At 38.8% G+C, this 19,354-nt stretch overlaps 2 protein-coding genes across 2 annotated transcripts in view; one reads left to right on the top strand and one right to left on the bottom strand.

The window, feature by feature from the left end:
• LOC146470579 (voltage-dependent calcium channel subunit alpha-2/delta-1-like) overlaps positions 1-19,085 on the bottom strand; it is a 29,863-nt gene extending 10,778 nt beyond the window's left edge. Inside the window, exons 1-8 of the mRNA XM_085121733.1 lie at positions 18,373-19,085; positions 16,214-16,371; positions 14,463-14,615; positions 13,338-13,631; positions 12,448-12,576; positions 11,503-11,728; positions 8,560-8,822; positions 7,766-7,910 (exon numbers count right to left, since the gene is read on the bottom strand). Of these exons, the coding sequence (XP_084977859.1) occupies positions 7,766-7,910; positions 8,560-8,822; positions 11,503-11,728; positions 12,448-12,576; positions 13,338-13,631; positions 14,463-14,615; positions 16,214-16,371; positions 18,373-18,657 (1,653 nt within the window). The 5' untranslated portion in view covers positions 18,658-19,085. The remainder of the gene's footprint in view (positions 1-7,765; positions 7,911-8,559; positions 8,823-11,502; positions 11,729-12,447; positions 12,577-13,337; positions 13,632-14,462; positions 14,616-16,213; positions 16,372-18,372) is intronic.
• LOC146470580 (prostaglandin E2 receptor EP4 subtype-like) lies at positions 769-7,556 on the top strand. The gene is made up of 3 exons (XM_085121854.1): positions 769-1,819; positions 5,715-5,917; positions 6,965-7,556. The coding sequence occupies exons 1-3, from the start codon at positions 1,037-1,039 to the stop codon at positions 7,107-7,109; spliced, it is 1,131 nt and encodes a 376-aa protein (XP_084977980.1). The 5' UTR covers positions 769-1,036; the 3' UTR covers positions 7,110-7,556.
• Positions 19,086-19,354: the final 269 nt, after the last annotated feature.

Below are 19,354 nucleotides of genomic sequence, written 5' to 3'. Positions count from 1 at the left end.
TTTAGCAAGCACAACGCGATCGCACCTTTGACAAAATAAACTCCACTTAACGAGTCTAGCCAAAGCGAGGTTTAAAACAACACAACTTAATTGGGAAAATTGCTAATCACTTTTTCTCACTTTTCCAGTCTACCAATCAGCGATTCAATTTTAGGTCAATTTGTAAAAATCCTTTGAATGGAAATTAATTAACACGTGCTCATACACAGCGCGATTGAAATTACTCAAAGCAAACAGCGCCATACAAACGCAATAAAATTAATTTTTTGAATAGGGATGTAGAGGAAACCTCCTATTTACAACAAACAATCCAACTCTCCTTTTCATGATTTCTATAGAATATTATATTCCCTACAGTGAATTGCTTTAATCTTTGACATCCTCGTTTATAAGTTTACCGACAGATCAAAACAATTCCCCAAATATTTCCTAATATCGTCTTTAAAAGTATCCTTCATTTTGCTGGTACAACATTAAAAAATCGTCGAACTTTACAAGTAGATTTTTAAAAAACAAATTCTCGCAAAAACCTTTTGCGAAATTGAACAGTCGCGGGTCTAGCAAATATAAGTGTTTAAGGTAGATCACCGGTAGAGCGGTTGCCCCGGGCGAATTAAAAAAACACACACACTAAAAAACAAAATTTGAAAGCCAGCGAGATTGAAAAGTGAGTTATTTCTTATGTTAATTACCAAGGCGCAAAATACCATTTGAAAGTCGTTAGAACGCCATGCAAAATTAAATACTCACAGCGCAAGGGGGTTTATCGTCAACTGAAATAGAGTATGTTTACAAAACAGGTTTTCAGAACACGGAGGAGACTCAACAGTTAGGCGGAAAGCAAATCTACAGGACAATTTTTGAAAAATCGCAAGGAAATATTGAGTAACTACGCAACATGAATTGAAAGGGCAAGGAAAACGAGAACTTTGAGCGAAAGATTAAGCAAAGAAAAACTAAACCTTTCTCACGTATACTCCGAGATAAGGTACTTAACAGACAACGAAGGAAGAGACAAATATTCTAGTTCAACATAATGGCAGGAAGTATCGCATACGATGAATCTCGAGTAACTGGGGACGCTATTATTTTCTGTATATTGTCAATAACAGGAACCGTAGCAAACGCTTTGGCAATTCTCGCTTCAGCTAAGCTCTTACAGTTGCAATCTCTCAGCCCAAACGTCTTCGTGCTTGGTTTATCGTGCATTGATTTCATTTCGCTTATTCTGTTTTCCATACCATCTTGGCTGTTCTACGCCAATGGGGAATGGATTGGAGGAAAACGACTTTGTGACTTCCAAGGATTCGTATTTTTGTTTTCAACGCTGTGTTCAGCGTTCTTAGCAATGTCTATGGCGATAGATCGTTGCATCGCAGTAACGAAACCGTTCTTCCATCGCAAGACTATGACGGTAAACAAAGCGAAAGTTCTCATCTTGGCAACCATTACAGCTTCTCTGATATTCTCTCTGCTCCCGATCTGTTTCTTTGGAAGTTTCGTGCGAAACTTACGAGGCTCTTTCTGCATGATCAACTGGTTCCCACAAAGCACGTCGGATCGCGCGTTTTGTATTTTCTACACCGTGCTTGGAGGTTTGCCCGCCATTGTAGTGCTGTTTTGTAACATTACCGTTATTTGGGAACTTTTCAGAAGCAGACAAAGGCGAGTTTCTGTCACTAACATGATCGTACCTGGGGTAAGTAGACGAGCAGTGTCGCACCCAAAAACGGCGGACCGGGAAGACACAGAAAAACAATTTTCGAGGACGATGGTGTTAATTTCAGTAGTGTATCTCTTTGGATGGATTCCATTCACGGTAAGAAATTTCTAACTGTTCATGTTTTTCCATTTAACTAGCGCGCTGCAGGTTGCGTAAGAGCAAAGTACTCAAGTTAACCATTTTCCTTCTCAAACTTGCAAAGCAGGGATCTGAAAAAATTTCGAACATTTCTACCTTCAATATATTTTCAGCTGAAAAGGAGAAGCACCTCTTGAAAGTTCTATAAAGTATAATAGGCACCACAACAGGAAAGTATTGCTCGGTAGCTTTCATTTGGATAGCTAGCTCGAGGTGCTAATACGATTTTGAATTTCACCCACAAGCGCGAGAGTTTAAACTCCACTTTGTTCATTCTAATAAACAGCACCGAAGGAAAATACTGATAAGAAGCTATTCTTGATATCAGCTTTTACACCAATAACTTAATGAGTTTCTTCAATGATCGCCCTTTAGGATTTCATGTGGAGATTACAACCAAATTATACACCATGACAAAAAGCGCCGCAAGAAAAAAAAAAAAGCCGGGAAAAAGCCTGGCTCAAAAGTTAGGCACAAATTAAAATTTCATCCACAGATTTAAACAGTGCCAAAGTGAGACCTACTTTAAACAACGCACGGTTTGCTGGAAGATTGCATATGACTATGATCAAAACTTTAATGTGAAGAAAGCCAATTACGCAACTTTCAAATTCAGCCATAAGCAGTTTGCGTCACGTAGTTAAATCTTTGAAACGTCTTCACTAAAATCCTTTTAATAAATGGCACTGCGATTAAAATGCTCCATCGGCTATCAATTCACTTTAAATGTGCGATTTGACATCTCAGTTTTTAATTATAAATGGGGAACATCCTTTCAAATAAAGGAATTCAAGTTTTTCCCACAAGTTGTCCGGGGTTCAACATCTCATATGGCACTTTGAAACATATTTTATGTCGCGATTAATTTAAAAAATTGAAAATTTGATGGCTTCAAATTTATTGGTGAATGGCGACGACAAGACGGCATTTCATAATCACAGGAAAGAACTTTGAAAACGGAAGAGTTATCGCCGTCTACTCCCACGAATCCTTAGAGTTGAAATATTAAAAAAAAAAACCTTACACAGCAAAACAACTGGCACCTGACTTTATTGATTCTATTTCAATTGCTATGAACTAAGGTTCTTTTCATAGACTCACAGTTCATAAAACCACCTTGTACAGTATAAGAAACAGCAACACGGAAAAGACCTACTCAATAATTTTCATTTGAATAGTCAAAATTAAAATTAACTGATATTTAGAAACACATTACATGATGCAAGGTTTATAACTTAAAAAAATTGAAAACTGATTACGTAACTATCTCTCCAAATGAATCGCACACGGACAAATTAAAGCCCGACTTTACTGGTATTTTCCCCTAATTAAGGCTTTTGATAAATGTCATTGCAGTATAAAATGTTCTACCGCTGATAACATCGCGATTTGAAACAACTGTATTCTTCAATCTGTGAAAGGATAAAGGTTTTTGCTAAATATCTGCTTTCCACACAATACAAGCAAATTTTGAATCAAAGCTCTTCGTGTTTTTTGACTAATAAGAATTTCGCGATTAATTTACATCATATTGAATTTGATAACTCCAAAATTCAGTTGTGAATCACAGCGTGCCCATATTTGATTATCATAGCAAAAGTCTTATTTGATATTTGATTACATTTATAGGAAAAGTCTTATTTGATATTTGATTAAATTCATAGGAAAAGTCTTATTTGCCGGAAGCCGCCGAAAATGAAATAATAACTTCGATAGTTATGTAACAGACTACTCGCAAACAAGACAGCACCACAGGAAAGTACTGCTTAGTAGCTTCCATTTGAATGGTCACACTTAAGGATTTCAACTGTTTACTCAAACGTTTAACTTCCTTGTACAGCACAATAAACAGCACCAAAGGAAAGTACTGCTCAGTAGCTCCCATTTGAATGGTCACACTTAAGGATTTCAGCTGTTGACTCAAAAGTTTAATTTCCTTGCACAGCATAACAAATAGCGCCATAAGCAAGTACTGCTCAGTAATTCATATGCATAGTCACAATTTGGGATTTCGTCCGCAGACTCAGCCACTTAAACAGCACAATTAACAGAACCATAGAAACGTATTGCTCAATAGCTTTCTTTTGAACGATCACTCAAAATTTAGGATTTCATCCACTGGACTAAAGGAGTTCCTGAGAGGAAGGAAGTACAATGTAGTTTTAACATGTAGTGTCGCCGATCCCTTTTAAATGAATTGCCAGACTCATAGACTGCCTGTCTCACATCTTACATGTTTTGATGCAATACTGCTAGAAAAGTCATGTAGACACGAAAACCTTCAGACAACGCTAACTGGCCCGCCTTCAGTTCAACGAAACGCTGAACACACGAACGGGTGATAAAGTCACCAGCCACAATAAGCTCTTATCTTATCTCGCGTGTTAAATTTCCACGAGACAACACATTTCGCGCGCGTTCGCGTGTTTTAGTCCTCGCTTGACGTTGTGCGAAAGAAACAAGAGGCTGTTGGTTGTGAGTGAGTGAGTCATTCCTCGAACACACCTAATTTCCTTCATCAAGTCAATGATAGCATTCAAAAGGAAAGCCAAGATAAAGCTTTTATCAGAGTTCGGGTTTAAAAGCTTTTCATTGTTATCACAATAAAGTCAAATATACGTAAAAAAAAAACCAATATCCTTCATAGCTTTCGGTTGCTGCGTACAAAGAATTGTTTAAAAATGTGTTCAGTTTTGCAGCTGATAAATCTAAATTACGTCACCTTCAAAACAGCCAAGGGCCGGTATAAATTATACTTAATTCAAATACGAATTATATTCGGAGGCGAGCCTTACTTTTCATTAACAGCAAAATCTAACGAAAGTAAATATTCGGCACCAAAAAACTTTCAAATCGTAAAGTTGAAAAATAAATAATCATTCATGAATAAGATATTAAAATTTGACTATTTCTACTATCAACAAAAAGGTGTTTATGTTATTGTACGCGGTGCCAAAGAGGAGAATGCACTTCCTATGTTATTTCGTTTCTAAAAACTAAAATGAAACAAAATAATGTGTTAATTATAGATAGAAAACCATGATAAATGAATCCAGTAAAGTCAACATGCAATATTGATACACTATCAAGTAGGCAATTCAAGTTATTAAAATAAAGAAACCATTCTCTGAAAATGAATATATGAAATAATCGTCAGAAAATTAATGTGTACCGCGGTCGACATACTTTGAAAAGACTCTCGCAGTGATTACGGTACCAAGTCAGCAAATTAACAGAGAAAAAAAATGGGAGGGCATACAGCGGCCAAAAGAGTTTTCAATGAGGTCCATAAACTGGTAAGAATACGTCATAAGACGTGGAATTACATCATTATTACTTAACAACCGTCACTTTGGATTGCTCTATTTTCTTCAAAAGCTCAGAAATCCATCAAAATTTACTAAAAACTCAAAATCAATAGACGCTAAAAATGATACAAAAATGTTTAAGTTACGACGACTGACGAAAAATTTAGTTTCAAAGACCGAAAAACATGCTTTGTCAAAATGTTGTTGCCATGGAAACACCAATTCGCGCGAACAATGGATACAAAATACAAAATTTGTGCAAGACAATTTTTTGTGAAAGTTACGAAGTTCCGTGGCTATTACTTTAATAGTAATAAAAAAATAATGATCATTTTAAGTGAGCATTTCCTGCCTCCACCCCCTCCCCCCCTTTCCCGCCCACCAACTCCGGATGAATGGGGTTAAAGTAGCTTAGCTACAGTCAGTGCTTATTGGGCCTAAACAGATAAAACAAAACGAGAGAATGAAAGTAATAACATGCTTTAGAGCACAATTTAAAAATTCTCCAGGCATAAAATTTCTTTGTTGACTTTTTCGTTCCCTAGGTCCGTCTGATCGGCAATGCTTTCTACAACTGGCGAAACGGCTCCGCAGATATCCTAGTGTGCTGTTTTCTGCTGCTAAACCTTATCGCTGATCCGTTTATGTATGTTCTTACACGGCAACAATACCGCAAAGTTCTTAAGATGATGCTGTCGTGCAAATGTAATGGGAGGCTAGACCGTGTGATACCCATAAGCAATCAAAGGTAAGTAGGAAGGATTTGTGAGTTTGTACAAAATGGCCTTAAGCAAACGCGCGTTTTTGGTGATTAAAAACCGTGTTCTTATCTTTGCACAAGTACGGTGAGTTTTGGAATGAATTATCCTCCAAGTACACAGAAAACATCCTGGGCCCAGTTGTTCAAAGCCCAATTAAGCTAATCCTGGGTTAATGTGAAGTTTGATTCAAGTTTAATTACTAATCAATAAGCATTTTCCCAAAAGACTTTTGCCCTTCAGTTTTGACTTTAACTTTTTTATACCTTTATTCAAGTCAGCATTGAAAACAAGCGAGATGAAAACCTCTGTTAACTTTTAATCGGGGATTAGCGTTACACGGCTTTCGAGCAACCAGGTCCTGGCTGTGAATGAAAGAAGGACCAATGTAGTGAAAGCCACCTCTATTTATTAGCGTTTCTACGAAGAAGCTCTTTGGGCGTGTCACGCATTCCACCCTCACGAGGGAAAGAATGCGTGACGAGCCCAAAAAGCGTCTGCGTACAAGACTAGGGGAACCCCTTCGGTATCTGAAAAGGTACTGATATTAATGGGGACCCCAGTGAAAAAAGGAAGCTGAAAAAACTACAGTTCTACAGGATCCAAAGGCGGGACCTTGCAACCGGCACTACAGAGCGAATAGAAACGCAAAAATTAATACTCGTGGAGATTTAATTTTCTCTGGAAAGGCAAAAATTCAACTGCGCAATATGTGGCTATACGGCTGTGAAAATATGCACCAGCATCCCACGTTTTCTCAGCAGCAAATTATGTATAAGAACAAAGCGTCAAAAGCGGAGTTAGTGACATTTCTATACTGATTATTGAAATGTATGTCAATTGAGTTTCTTTGTCATCCTTGTGACCGAAAAGGTGTGTTACACGGGGTAAAAAGATTCTGTTACCCACGGCTCGTCGCGTCACGCACTTCTCCCCACGTGACGTGACGAGCCATAAAACGTCTGCGGAGCCTCTAGGAGGCTATGAGATGCTAGTTGGGACCTTGTAATTTGTATATCTTTTATCTTTAATTTCAGTCAACATCCCAGTATATCTTCAGCCAGTCTACAAGCGTTCTGTTACACAGGAAGCGAGGAACAACAACTAAACGATTTACGAGAGATATTACACAGTACCTCTCCGTATCCAGACAAGTCTCCCCCAAAACAGACTAAGCCCTAAAGCAACGAGAAGATCTCAAAAGACTGTGGACGATGAATTCACGGTTTACAACGCGAAGTTCAATTAAACTGGTTTTGTGGAACCTATACTCAAAATCATTTCAACATTGGAGTCTTTCTTTCAAATTCGGCTGATAGTTGCCGAAGAAGCTCGCCCCAGAAGCGAATCTTCGGGGTCTTTGCATGCTAGTTTTAATTAAGAACATCAAATTTCAAAGCTATCTGAGCGATAATCCCAAAACAGTAACACTCTATATCACCGCTAATTTCTCGTCTGATCAAAAACCTCTGATAACTGAAACTGGTGTTTCGAATTTGCAGCTCATCAATTTCGCCTGTAGGTAAAAGCTTGAGGGTTGAAGTAAGCGACGAATAAATAGACAAGATATATACAATGAAAGCAACCTGTTTACTAAAGAGTTGAAAAATAAATATGAGTGTTTTTGTTATTGTTGTTGTTGTTAGCTCGTTTGCTTGTTTGTTTTGGTTTGTTTTGTTTTTCCGGGCGGACTCTATCGCCTGAAAGTGTATCAGCTGAACACTATTAATTTAATACTACAAATAGAAAGAAGACGCAAAAGTCACGTCTGCTCTCTCTCGTAATCGCGCAAAAGTTTGTTTGGAGAAAGTAAAATTTAATATAGCAGGTTTTGTTACCTCGGTACTTGGTCGTAACAGCGGGTGAAAGATCGTCTCTCCTCTTTCATTAACCAGAAAAGCGTACACTGAGCCCCACCGGTCATTTAACAAGATATTCTCGATCTCTTCCAAGGTGGCATCGATTCCAACTACGCCTATTGTTCTGAGGTGAGAGAAGAAGAGATAAGTCCTTTGCCCTCTGAGGGCAACAAAGTACAAATTTGAAACAACTGCTCTGAATCGTCATTTTGTATGATCAAACTACAAATGAATCTTATTCCACAAACTGAAAAACACAGGTTCCTGTGCGCCTCCTTATGAAAGCGAGGCTAAGTGCAAAGCTTTTCATTTGAAAATTAGTTTTGTTTGCATTGTGAATGAAGACTAATTTTCATAACCAAAGCTATGCATGAAGCCTCGTTTTCATAACGAGGTTCAAAGCAACTCGGAGACCATTTGATACCGGTCAAATTTTTGATACGTAGGCAAAGAAAAATACGAACATCAAATCCTCCCCCTAGCTGAAGCCAAAACTTATAAGTTTTGGCCTTAAAAGGTCGTTCCTAAAATTAAGCTGTTACTTTGGGTATTCACTCTAAAGTAACTGTTAGCCACCTAATGCCAGCGTGAAATTCGCCTCGCAGCGGGCGTTTTTGCACTGTTTTCATGCTCGTAAAACGTTTTTAGCGATACAAGTAAAACGCTGGAAACCGGAAGTGTCTTTAGCCCTTTCCACTTCACCGCTCTGTGCAAAAACAATAACCTATTCAGGGAAGGTAGCAGAGTAACGCAAATGTAACGCAACAACTTACTTGTTCGTGATTTTACTGATGACAGGCATAGCTACCGTGACCATGAGTCCCAAGCCTGACGCGTCCAAATATGGAGATGTCCACGTGACGTTGCTGACGCTGATCGTATTGGACGCTAAAAAGCTGTAATAATCCTGCATCTGAGATATAATGTCCTCTTCATCCGTTAGCTTCTTCATGTAGCCTTGATTGTCACAGGACAGCTTGCCAGGCAGTTCTTCACCTTCTCCGTTACCCGATGTCAAGTAAGAAAAGATTCGAGTCTTCGGAAAAAGACAGAAAAACATCGGAGAGTTAGTTCTGATGTGTTTGCGGACAAAAATTGGCCACAACACATATAAAGGCCGATTGTCACATTATTAAGGTGGACAAAATACCGTGCGCTTTTCACACCAGTAGAAGAAGGACATTTTTTGACAATACATTAGCGCGGATTTATAAGCTGTCATTTAGTTCTGTTTTCTGTAAAACTGGCGACTAAGGAGCAATATGCTAGCCAGCATCCGTAACCCTGGCAACCCTTAGGGGAGAAAGACGATGTGGATGAAGGACTGGTTAGCACGTGTGACGCAAACAAAAACGAAAGTGCAAGAACAAGCCAACGCCCCAGTAAACTACAACAACGAACGCCGACGCAAGAAATAGAAAAGATTCGGTTTCCGTGTGCTTCCTTGCACTTGGCTTACGCTTGTGTCTGCATTTGTTTCACGTAAGGGACCGTTCATTTTTTATGAGCATGGGGGGGCTGGAGGGATTTGGTTATTTACCACTACGAAACTGTATGACCCACCCCCTAGCATGCAATTTTTTTCCACATGGCTCCCCCCCCAGCAGAAACAATTTTTTTCTGATGACCCCCCCCCCCCTCCCGCCCAACCAGAAACAAATCATACTCCTAACTTTAACAAAACGCTTATGTACTGTTTATATCAAAGATAAACGTAATTGTTACAGTGATTTCTTTACAGTACTATTAAAAAGTTACCGTTCTCTGCTTAGGTAAAGATTTCTCTTGTTTAAAAAAACGTTTTATAGATAGCAACACGTTTACGACAACGGCAAACCCTAAATTTCCATTTAGATTCTCAAATTAACTAGAAAAATTAATCAAGCAAATGGTTAACGTGAAATAACTCCCCTTCGAGTAGAAACAATTAATACACGTACAGATCTGACTAACAAAATACGGATCGAAGCATACCAATCAACGATTACGAGTCATATTAAACAGAAAAAAACAGCGGACACACAGATATCAGGCGCGTAGGTAAGGGTTAGATAGGGGTGTTCGTTGAGCCCCAAATCTTGCTGAGCGCTGGAGGCGCTCTTACTAGGGGGGTCCGGGGGCATGCTCCCCCGGAAATTTTTGAAAATCTAGGTTCCCAGAAACCTCATTTCCTGCATTTCTAGACCCATTTTAGGCGAATCACAAATTTGTTTTACAGCAGCTTTTTAAGCTATATACATCATTTCTGCGGCATAATTGTTTCAACTTAAACAAGAAAGTTCAATGTACATTCCGCGCCCTGCCAAGTTCTGATAGCTATTCGATCTGCTGATAGTCATACACCAAGCTGGTAAACTGCATCATTCTCGGGTGTAGGCCTTCAAACAAATTGACTATCTCGTCAAGATTGACAGGCATATCATATTTGATATGCATTTAGAACCAGGGCGGACATTCTACTCTCTCGCATGGTACACCTCATGTAGTTGTTCAACCTCCTCATTGTGCTTTTTCTTCCGCCAGTATTGATCTTCAAAGGGGGTTCGTTCAAACCCCTCGAACCCCCCTCCTACCCGCCTGGATATTAAAGTACTGCTATTAAAAATGACAGTTACAAGCTTTTCTGAAGATGGCCTCTGCTCAGATTTACCGTCAACTGAAGTTACCAACAACAGTTCTATTATTAAAAACTAATCTGGATGTTCACACTAGGCATACTACTGAGTCTACTGATACTCCTGGGTTCAAATAATTTACCAATCAACAGTCTTTATAAAAGTGAGTACTATTAAACAGAACATTAAACAATCTATTGATATAGTTCTGAGTACAACCACTTAATAGAAAACTACTCCCCCACGGATGATTCAATAGTGAGACTGTTACGTTTAAATATTGATTTGAACTTGTACAAACATAGGTGTCTACTTCAGTTCATATTTATTATTGCTTTTCCAACAGATATGCTTCATTTCCTCAGTTGTTGTTAATATGAAATGCAGATTTCGACCTCAGTATGTAAAACAAATTAAAAGTGGTTAGGATATTGAAATAATATTCAATTTCTTCATCTGTTTCTGTGTTGAGCCACTTTCAATTTCCCCTACTAGCCAATTATTGCTGGTGACCCCCCCCCCCCCCTCTTTCACTCAATTTTTTTTGGTAGCCTCCCCCTTTAGTGCCATTTTTTTTCTCGTGGCCCCCCCCCCCCAAATCCCACCAGCCCCCCCATGCTCATAAAAAATGAACGGTCCCTAAGGAATACCGCTAACGCAAGCGCAAGCACGTGAAGCGTGGCCTATTGGACAACCGCTTCACGTATTCCCTCCGCTTGCGTTTGCATTGGCGTTACCTGGGTATATCAATTGTGTTACGTTTGCGTCACAGGTGTGAAATAGGAATAAACGCTCTTTCGAGTATTTGATATAGCTTCTCAAACTATTGACAATTCTTGGAGAAATTCGAAGCAAAAGTTCACAAAATTTTATGATAATTAAGATCACATTTCTAAACCTCCTTCACGGTAGTGATTTCCTTTGTTTTGGTTTGATGAATTATTAATGAGTTTGAGAAACAGCCTTAACGGACCTTCTTTATGAAAACAAACTTCGACATTTAGACGCACAGTCACTAACCAAAAGACTCGCTTTATAGCCCATGTTGTTATTTCAGTCACATGACTCCAGACACCCGTATACACTGTATTTCCTACTCACCCTGGGGCTCATATATCTGTTCCTGGCCTGCACTTCATCCCACACGTCATTCCAGTCGTACTTACAGATCTGGCCTGGTACATACCCGCTCCTGGTGTAGTACCCTGCGCCACATCGCACAGGGTCCCCATCATTGTCGACTCCGTCTGTGGCAAACACGATGATGCTCTGACAGCCAGTTCTGGCATTCCCTTGAAGCAACTCAAACGCTAACTTAAAAGCTTTCCTGTGAAACAATGACAAAGATGCATAGAAAATTAGTATCTGTTAAAATCATGGTAGATTAAAGGTTAGGAAATTTCACTGTTTTCTCAAAGAATTTCCTCTTTAATATCATGGGTTACAAATAACTCCTTAATTCTGGCGCGAAATTTCAGAGTTCATTTATAATTTTACACGTGAAATTACAATAATTCTATGGCAATATTCTCTATACAATTAACAAGTCAACAACTCACGATTGTGAATATAATTTGTCACTGATGATATTAAAAGGTAATCAACAGTTAATTACCCATAAATAGCCTAGACTATGACAGTTATTTTTAGTAATGCTCTGAAAAAACCAAGACTGTTAGTCTCCCCAATTAGTAGGGCACTTGTGCTCAGCTATCCAGATTTGAGACTTAAATAAAGTTGTTATTATTATTATTATTATTATCATTATCATTATTATTATCATTATCATTATCATTATCCTTATCCTTATCCTTATCCTTATCCTTATCCTTATCCTTATCATTATCATTATCATTATCATTATCATTATCATTATCATTATCATTATCATTATCATTATCATTATCATTATCATTATCATTATCATTATCATTATCATTATTATTATTATTATTATTATTACATAACCGCATCAACTGAAATCTCCAAATTATGGCAAGTTTTGTGTGTGATCTTCGTCAAAACACCAGTGTCGAGTGACCTTACTTGAGTTCACTTGTTCCCCCAGCCTTCAGATTATCAATCTTTTCTATCATGTCTTTCCTGTGAGAGGTGGAGGCTGGCACAAGTCGGCTCTGTTGACAGCTCAGCACTTCAGTTTTGTATTCAAACCACCTGAAATTCAATTAACAGCATGAAAGTTAGAAGGGGAGCAGGGATGGCGCAGTGGTGAGAGCACTCGCCTCCAACCAATGTGGCCCAGGTTCAATTCCCAGTGTCAATGCTATATGTGAGTTGAGTTTGTGAGTTCTCGGCCTTGCTCCGAGAGGTTTTTCTCCAGGTATTCCAGTTTTCCTCCCTCCACAAAAACCAACTTTCCCAACTTCCACTTCCACCTAGAAACAGATGTAAGAGCCACTCTGTGGAAGCCACGCAAATTCCAATTTACTTTTTATTTATTTCAGGTGAAGGTAATACTTGTGTCCAATGCAACAGATTCATCAACCTACAGAGTTTATCAGGACATGAATTGACTAGCTGCAATACTACATTCCCTTAAATGGGATGCTATTCCATTGCAATGTTAATCCTATTTCTTTTGTTCACAACTTGGTCCAGTCTCATGTACATTTTACGAAATCAGTCAAGCGTCGTTATCCCTTTTGTGTAGGTCGCTTGCGTTTTCAAGAAAACTGAGCTCTTTCTTCTTTATTTAGCATTTGCTCAAAAATTGAACACACAACAAAGTTTCTTACATGGATAACCAGTTTGTGTCAAAATTAGAATTATCTGGAGCAATTTCGTTTTTAAGGTAAAAAATGCATTTAAATAAAAACCCTTCAAAAATTAGTTTCACCCACTGCACCCACATGTCAACACAGCACCACAGTTTCTTTAGAAACTAACCCACTTAAGAACAAATTAAGTGTACTTACTTTCCGACCTCATCCCAATGGCTTTCATGGCCACAGATGACATTGACAAAATCCTGCTTAGTCAATGTATTTAGCACTGTTTTGGCCACTTGTTTGGCCATGTGGAATCTTTTTCCTTCCATTGACAGACTACAGTCCAGAATGATAACAATGTCCTTAGGGCCCGATGTGGCACCAATATACCAGGGCCTCAGTCTGGGGTCATAATCAATGTGGAAGCCAGCAAAGTTTAAGGACCATTCCTGTGTTGGGTACGTCCTGAGGAAACCCTCAATTGAACCAAAATTCTGCCACCTACCAAAATAGAGCCTTTTGTTGAGTTTCAATTCAGTCGAACTTCAAGTGGAGCAGATACAACTAAATTAGACTTGGTAAATATCTATGCAAGTTGCATTAAGTTAAATTGCTTTTGATTAAATATTATTTGCTACAAATTGTATAAGTATGTATACTGCATGCAGCCCCATGCAACATACTGCTTAGTTGGAACAACATAATTTTCAAGTAAAAGAAAATGCACTGTCTTATGATCATAGTCTTGCATTTATAAAACCCTTGATCTATTGTCCAGCTTGAAATTGACAATCAACAAACTGCAATTATTGCAGTTTGTCTGCAAGGAAAAGCAATTTTGGCCTTGTCCAGTGGGTGGAGCATTTATTGTGCTCTCCAGAATATTTGGCTATAGCCTATCTAATAAATGTTAGAACAATAACGGTCATTATGTTAAAGAGACACTTGCCCTGTCTAGGTATATGGTTTATTGCTTCCTAAATTAAAAGTGTAAAATACATTATAGATTTTTTTTTGACACTTTGATCAGGAATAGGATGTGGTTTAGCCATTTTCTTCTGAAATAATATATGGTTTCCCCTCCTCTTTGAAATAAGGTACTGGTATAAATAAATTTATTTGCTTCAGCTTGAAAAGAGGTAAGGGGATTTTTAATCATTTACATGACTGTGGGTTTGCAATAACATGAAAACAAATGATTCATAAATTTTGGTCCAAAATAAGAAAAAAATTTTGAGCAGGGCACCAGACTTCCCCACACGAAATTCTGAAGGGTACCCTCTGACAGTGAGGTGAAAGAGACGGAGGGGAGGGGGGACAATTTACATGTACCTAAGTTCTGGATCATTCTTTAAACTCTCCTTGAAAACGTTATCCAGCTGTGAGGACCAGAACACAGCTTCAATCAACTTTGGACTGTTTCTGTCGACTTGATCTGATATCTTCACTGAACTCCGGCTTTGACTCACTTTCTGCTTAAACAATCTGCATTCAAAAACAAATAAAATAAATGTTGAATATTGTAACTCACAAGTGAGAGTAGGCCAGTAAGGGCACACACAGTATGGATACCTGAAAATTACCTGAAGATGAGAAGTGTTACTAGGCTTGGGTAGGGAGTAACATTAAATTACCATATGTATTCAAAAAATAGTGGGGGTGATTTTTTTTTTTTTTTTGCACTGAAAGGGGGAAATTATTCTTACAAGAGGGTGGGGATTAATCAAGGGTGGTGATTATTTTAACTATTGTTAGTGAGGAAGTTGTGCCTTAAACATTTTGTTTCATTATTCCATTTGTTCATTAAATAATTACACCAAGCAAACAGAGCATGGGCTTTGTAAATGATCTCAACAGTGTCCTAAAGTGTTCTCAATTTAGTTTTAAGAACAGAGAATGTCAATGTCCTTGGAGTCAATGCCAGAGTCCTTGATCGGCCTTATTGGGTCGCACGCCACTTCTGCATCATCCTCCAGGGTTTATCATATTTGCGAACAAAGGGATCAGCGCAATCATCTGTAACAGGGTTTGAGTATTCATAGGAGGTGAGGGGGAGGTGCGGGAGCAATTTTTCAAAGGAGGCAATTATTTCAAATATTTCCACCAAAGGGGGACAATAATATTGTTCAAGTGCAGGGGGGGGGGGGGGTGGGGGGTTGGGGTTTTTATTCAAATAAATATGGCAGGGCTTGAACAATCGATGAAACCAATGATCGGAAAATCAATCGATCAATCGATGACAATCGATGCCTTGTTAGTTAATTGGCATCGATTGGCATCGGCCAATCGATGACCAATCGATAATCACACAAAAGTGGTCGTAACTCATTGATTTTCATCGATTGGTGTTAAAAAAATTTCGGTATTCCACACGTTCCAGCATGTACGTATACGCGCTCGCAGTATGCACAAATGTTTCAGATTTGAATTCGTTCACCGGATTGTTTGTATGCAGATGCGACTGGAGATGAGTGAGCTCTGAATGGTGGGTGATGTAATAATACTGAATTGTGATAAAATAAACCAGAATAAACTTGAATACTGGCTTCGGTAATCATTCAACAAAGGTGCATGAAGTAAACAGGGTAAAAAATGAAGTTTACTGCATGCAGGCTTAAATGGGTGAGCCGTATACAGCGTATAGTAAAAGCTGGAAAAAAAGAGACCATATCGAGAAACTTAAAGCTGCGCGGGAAAACGCTAACAACACAACATGTACAGCCTCTGTCCGAAACACCGTTACCACCGGTCACAAGAGAACTATAGGCCACAGTTTGGACTCAGATTCTTTTTGTAAATCTTGACTGAAAATAAAATGCATCAAAAATGAGAACCAATCGATGACAATCGACGTCAATTAACTGCTCGATTGGCGTTGATAATCGATAAAAATTGGTAATCGATGAAATCGATAATCACAAAAAACCCGTGCATCGATTGTTCATCAATTATCAATATCAATCGATTAATTGGCATCGATTGTCATCGATTGATCGATTGATTTTCCGATCATCGGTTTCATCGATTGTTTAAGCCCTGATATGGTTACCCTGTTTACAGTTCTTCTTCTTGTTTCTACTTACGTGTTGAACTCCATGTCTTTTGGTAGAGTGTCTACTAAGTCTGAGTCTGAATAATATTTGGGACCCAGTTGCTGAAGTGTGGAGACCTTTGCCATTTCTTGTAGTGTTTTGTTGGTGTAAAATGCATCATGAAGCCTTGCAACTTCCTCTGCAACTTTCTGGAATTTGACGGATAATAGTAAAACACTAGAATTCTGTTCAGACTTTGTGCCTGCAACAAGACTCATGCATGGGCTGTACTATTGTGAATTCATACAATTTTTTTGCCTTGCAAATGAGCAAAATTGAACTTAACCCCCAGCCACCTCCACAAGTTCGCTCAATTTTGCGGCCTTTTCACTCGGCTATTTTGCGTACCCTCTCGACTATCCAGAAAGGGACTGCTAGAAGTGTAGTAGTACTAAGGCCACTGTGCCCAGGTATGCATGGGTGCTAGCGGGCACCAAATGAATGTAACCGGTCCCTAAAATCACTTATGCCTTACAGGCTTTAAAAGCATCAAATTTCACTTCCTGTTGGGTACAATACCCTGCAAGACAGGAGACTGGAGATAGTAGGCCTGTGATTTCAATTCTTGGTTTTCACATGACGTCATAAAAAACTGAAATTCATAACTAAACACAATTTTGGGTTTTTATCTTCATCACATAAAAAAAAATATAAATTTCCATCGGCTTGCTTGTTTTCAGCAGGATAGCATTCTTTGTTTTGAAAATAGAGCAGTTTGAATTTTAGATTTTTGTGCAGTGCGTGACAGAAGGATTGCAGCTCTAAACATGTCACGTACATGAAAACATCGATTACCCTCGGTTTTTCTTTAGGTCTGATCAGCTAACATGTAATAGAAGTGTCAATGTCAATGTGTGAAAGTTCAGCAGAGAGAAGAAAGGCTTTGAAATAGCCAAGGTAAACTCCAGATGTTTTTGCTGGTTTCCGGCCGCCATGTTGTTGTCCCTCAGACAGGGCACCAACATGGCATCCCATACTAAACTCTGTAATTTTCTGTGGTACATTTTCTCGAATAACTCGATTAGGAGACATCGCACAGCCCTGTGGCTTTCACACGTTGTTTATGTATCACTCTTCTACAACATATCAATTTCTTGACTTTATCTATTGAATGGTTGAGGATTTTATTTTTTCACTTGCATGACGATGTGTGAGGTAAAAACCACGGGCCAATACAGCAATGCTTAGCTTCACAGTTTCTCTATTTCTCAGTTGTTTCATTCTGAGTATTCAACAATCCCATTCATATTTTCGTCCACACAGTTTTCTTCCTGTGCACTCAAAAAAAAAAGGAATAAGGAAATCTTGAGACTAGCGGCCGTGATGATGTATTGACATCACAGCTGACTATCCCCAGTCTCTCATCTTACCTGGTATTGTGAAATTTGACACCTCAAACGCAAGGAAGAAAAATATATGACAATTTTTTTTCTATTTTCATATACAAGAATAACATGGAGATTTGATCAAGCAAATAAAAAAGTTCTGATGTACACTTCAATGGTAGCCCTGCTTTGTCCCAGCACTCAGGTACCAATTCAAATAACTAAGATAAAATTTTCAAAATAATTATTCTGAACAGAGGTTGTTGCAGAAAATATCCCGTCACCTCCTCCCAAATATAGATGTAATCATTTTGCTACCACCAGCTGGCTATGAGAGAAGTTGGAGGATTATTGATCACTGCTAGACATGATATGTTTCATTTCCCGATTTCCTTGCTTATAATTTGTCTATTTGCAGTGGTCAATAAAATGTCCCATATCAAATTGAGCACCTGCGGGACCGGATACGTATTCATTCACGACAAGCCTTAATTTCAATTTGTTGGCAGAAACACATCATTTACAAGGTCCAAACAACATGAATTTCCAGCAAAATAAAAACGAAAATGAAACAGTAACCTTTGAGAAAACTAAACAAAACCCTGTGAACTGATCTCTAGTCAAAACAATAGAGAAATAGTGTCCGGGCCATTCAAAGTGTCTGAATCGCCCTACCATTGAAAAGCTTAATTTCAAATCACTCACAAAGGATAACGTACATATTTGGGTCATTTTTGTTGACGGATCCTTTATGCATTTCCTCACACTGGCTTCAGTTTTACGTTTAGCTTTCACCTATACGGCTTAAAAGACAATTCCACATACCCTAGCTGTAGTCTCCTTTTTGACGAAGTAGTTTCCAAGCCTTGATTTCACAGACTTAATGGTATCAGAACCGCTCTTTTCTTCAACTGTATAATTTGCACTATCGTACAACTTCTGTAGCTCATGTGTTTTCAAGCCGTCTTTGGCGAGTTTCAGCAGATAGTTCTCCACTTGTACGGACCAGTCCTTAACAGCTTTACGATCCAAGGCCCCTCCAACAAACACTGAGATCTTGAGAATAATTAAGAAGGATAATAAAGCCGAACAGCTGTAAATTAACCTCATGATTCGATCCGATCAAGGAGCTTGTGACGTCCAATAATTCGGCGAAATTGTCCCAGCAAATCCACTACGATTGCTTCATGAATTATAATGAAAATCCAAACAACGAAATAATTCCGCAGTGAACTCGAAACACAAGCTTTCTTGCCACTACAACAGCTGTTTACAAAGGATTTGTATTCTCGAATAAATCCGCTCCAAATTGTACGCACACTAATTTCCTAACTACGGTGAAATTGAAGGTCAAATGTGGTCAATTTCTTTCGGTGTATCTGACCTTGAAAAATGTACCTCGTGCAGACTGCAGCTCAAAAACATGAAACAACGAAGCAAAGAAACCGTAGCTGAGGTCAACTTTGGCCAAAGAAAAGCACAAACACAACTGCCTCCTTGTGCAAATATGCAAATCCCTCATCTGTTATCAACTGCGTGACATTCGAAACCCGTGCGTGGTCACGAGACACAAGTCCCCCAGTGGGAGTACTGCAGGGTGACACGGCGCCCATCTATCCCTTGAAGACAACAAAAACTATTTTATAGGTTCGAAAACAAAATATGACCAAGACATTACCTCGCTCTTGTTCGGGTTTCTCCCAAGGCTTCGTGGCTAAAGACAGAAATGACTCTAAAGGCCAGAGAACCACAGTAAAACACGACAAATGAGAGGCAAAGAAGGGAGGGCTCAGAGCCAGTCAACACG

This window comes from Pavona decussata, unplaced genomic scaffold (assembly GCF_977016875.1).
Source record: "Pavona decussata unplaced genomic scaffold, jaPavDecu1.1 SCAFFOLD_113, whole genome shotgun sequence".
NCBI lineage: Eukaryota > Metazoa > Cnidaria > Anthozoa > Scleractinia > Agariciidae > Pavona > Pavona decussata.
The sequence above is the reverse complement of the archived record's forward strand: the minus strand, read 5'-3'. Positions and strand labels throughout refer to the sequence as shown.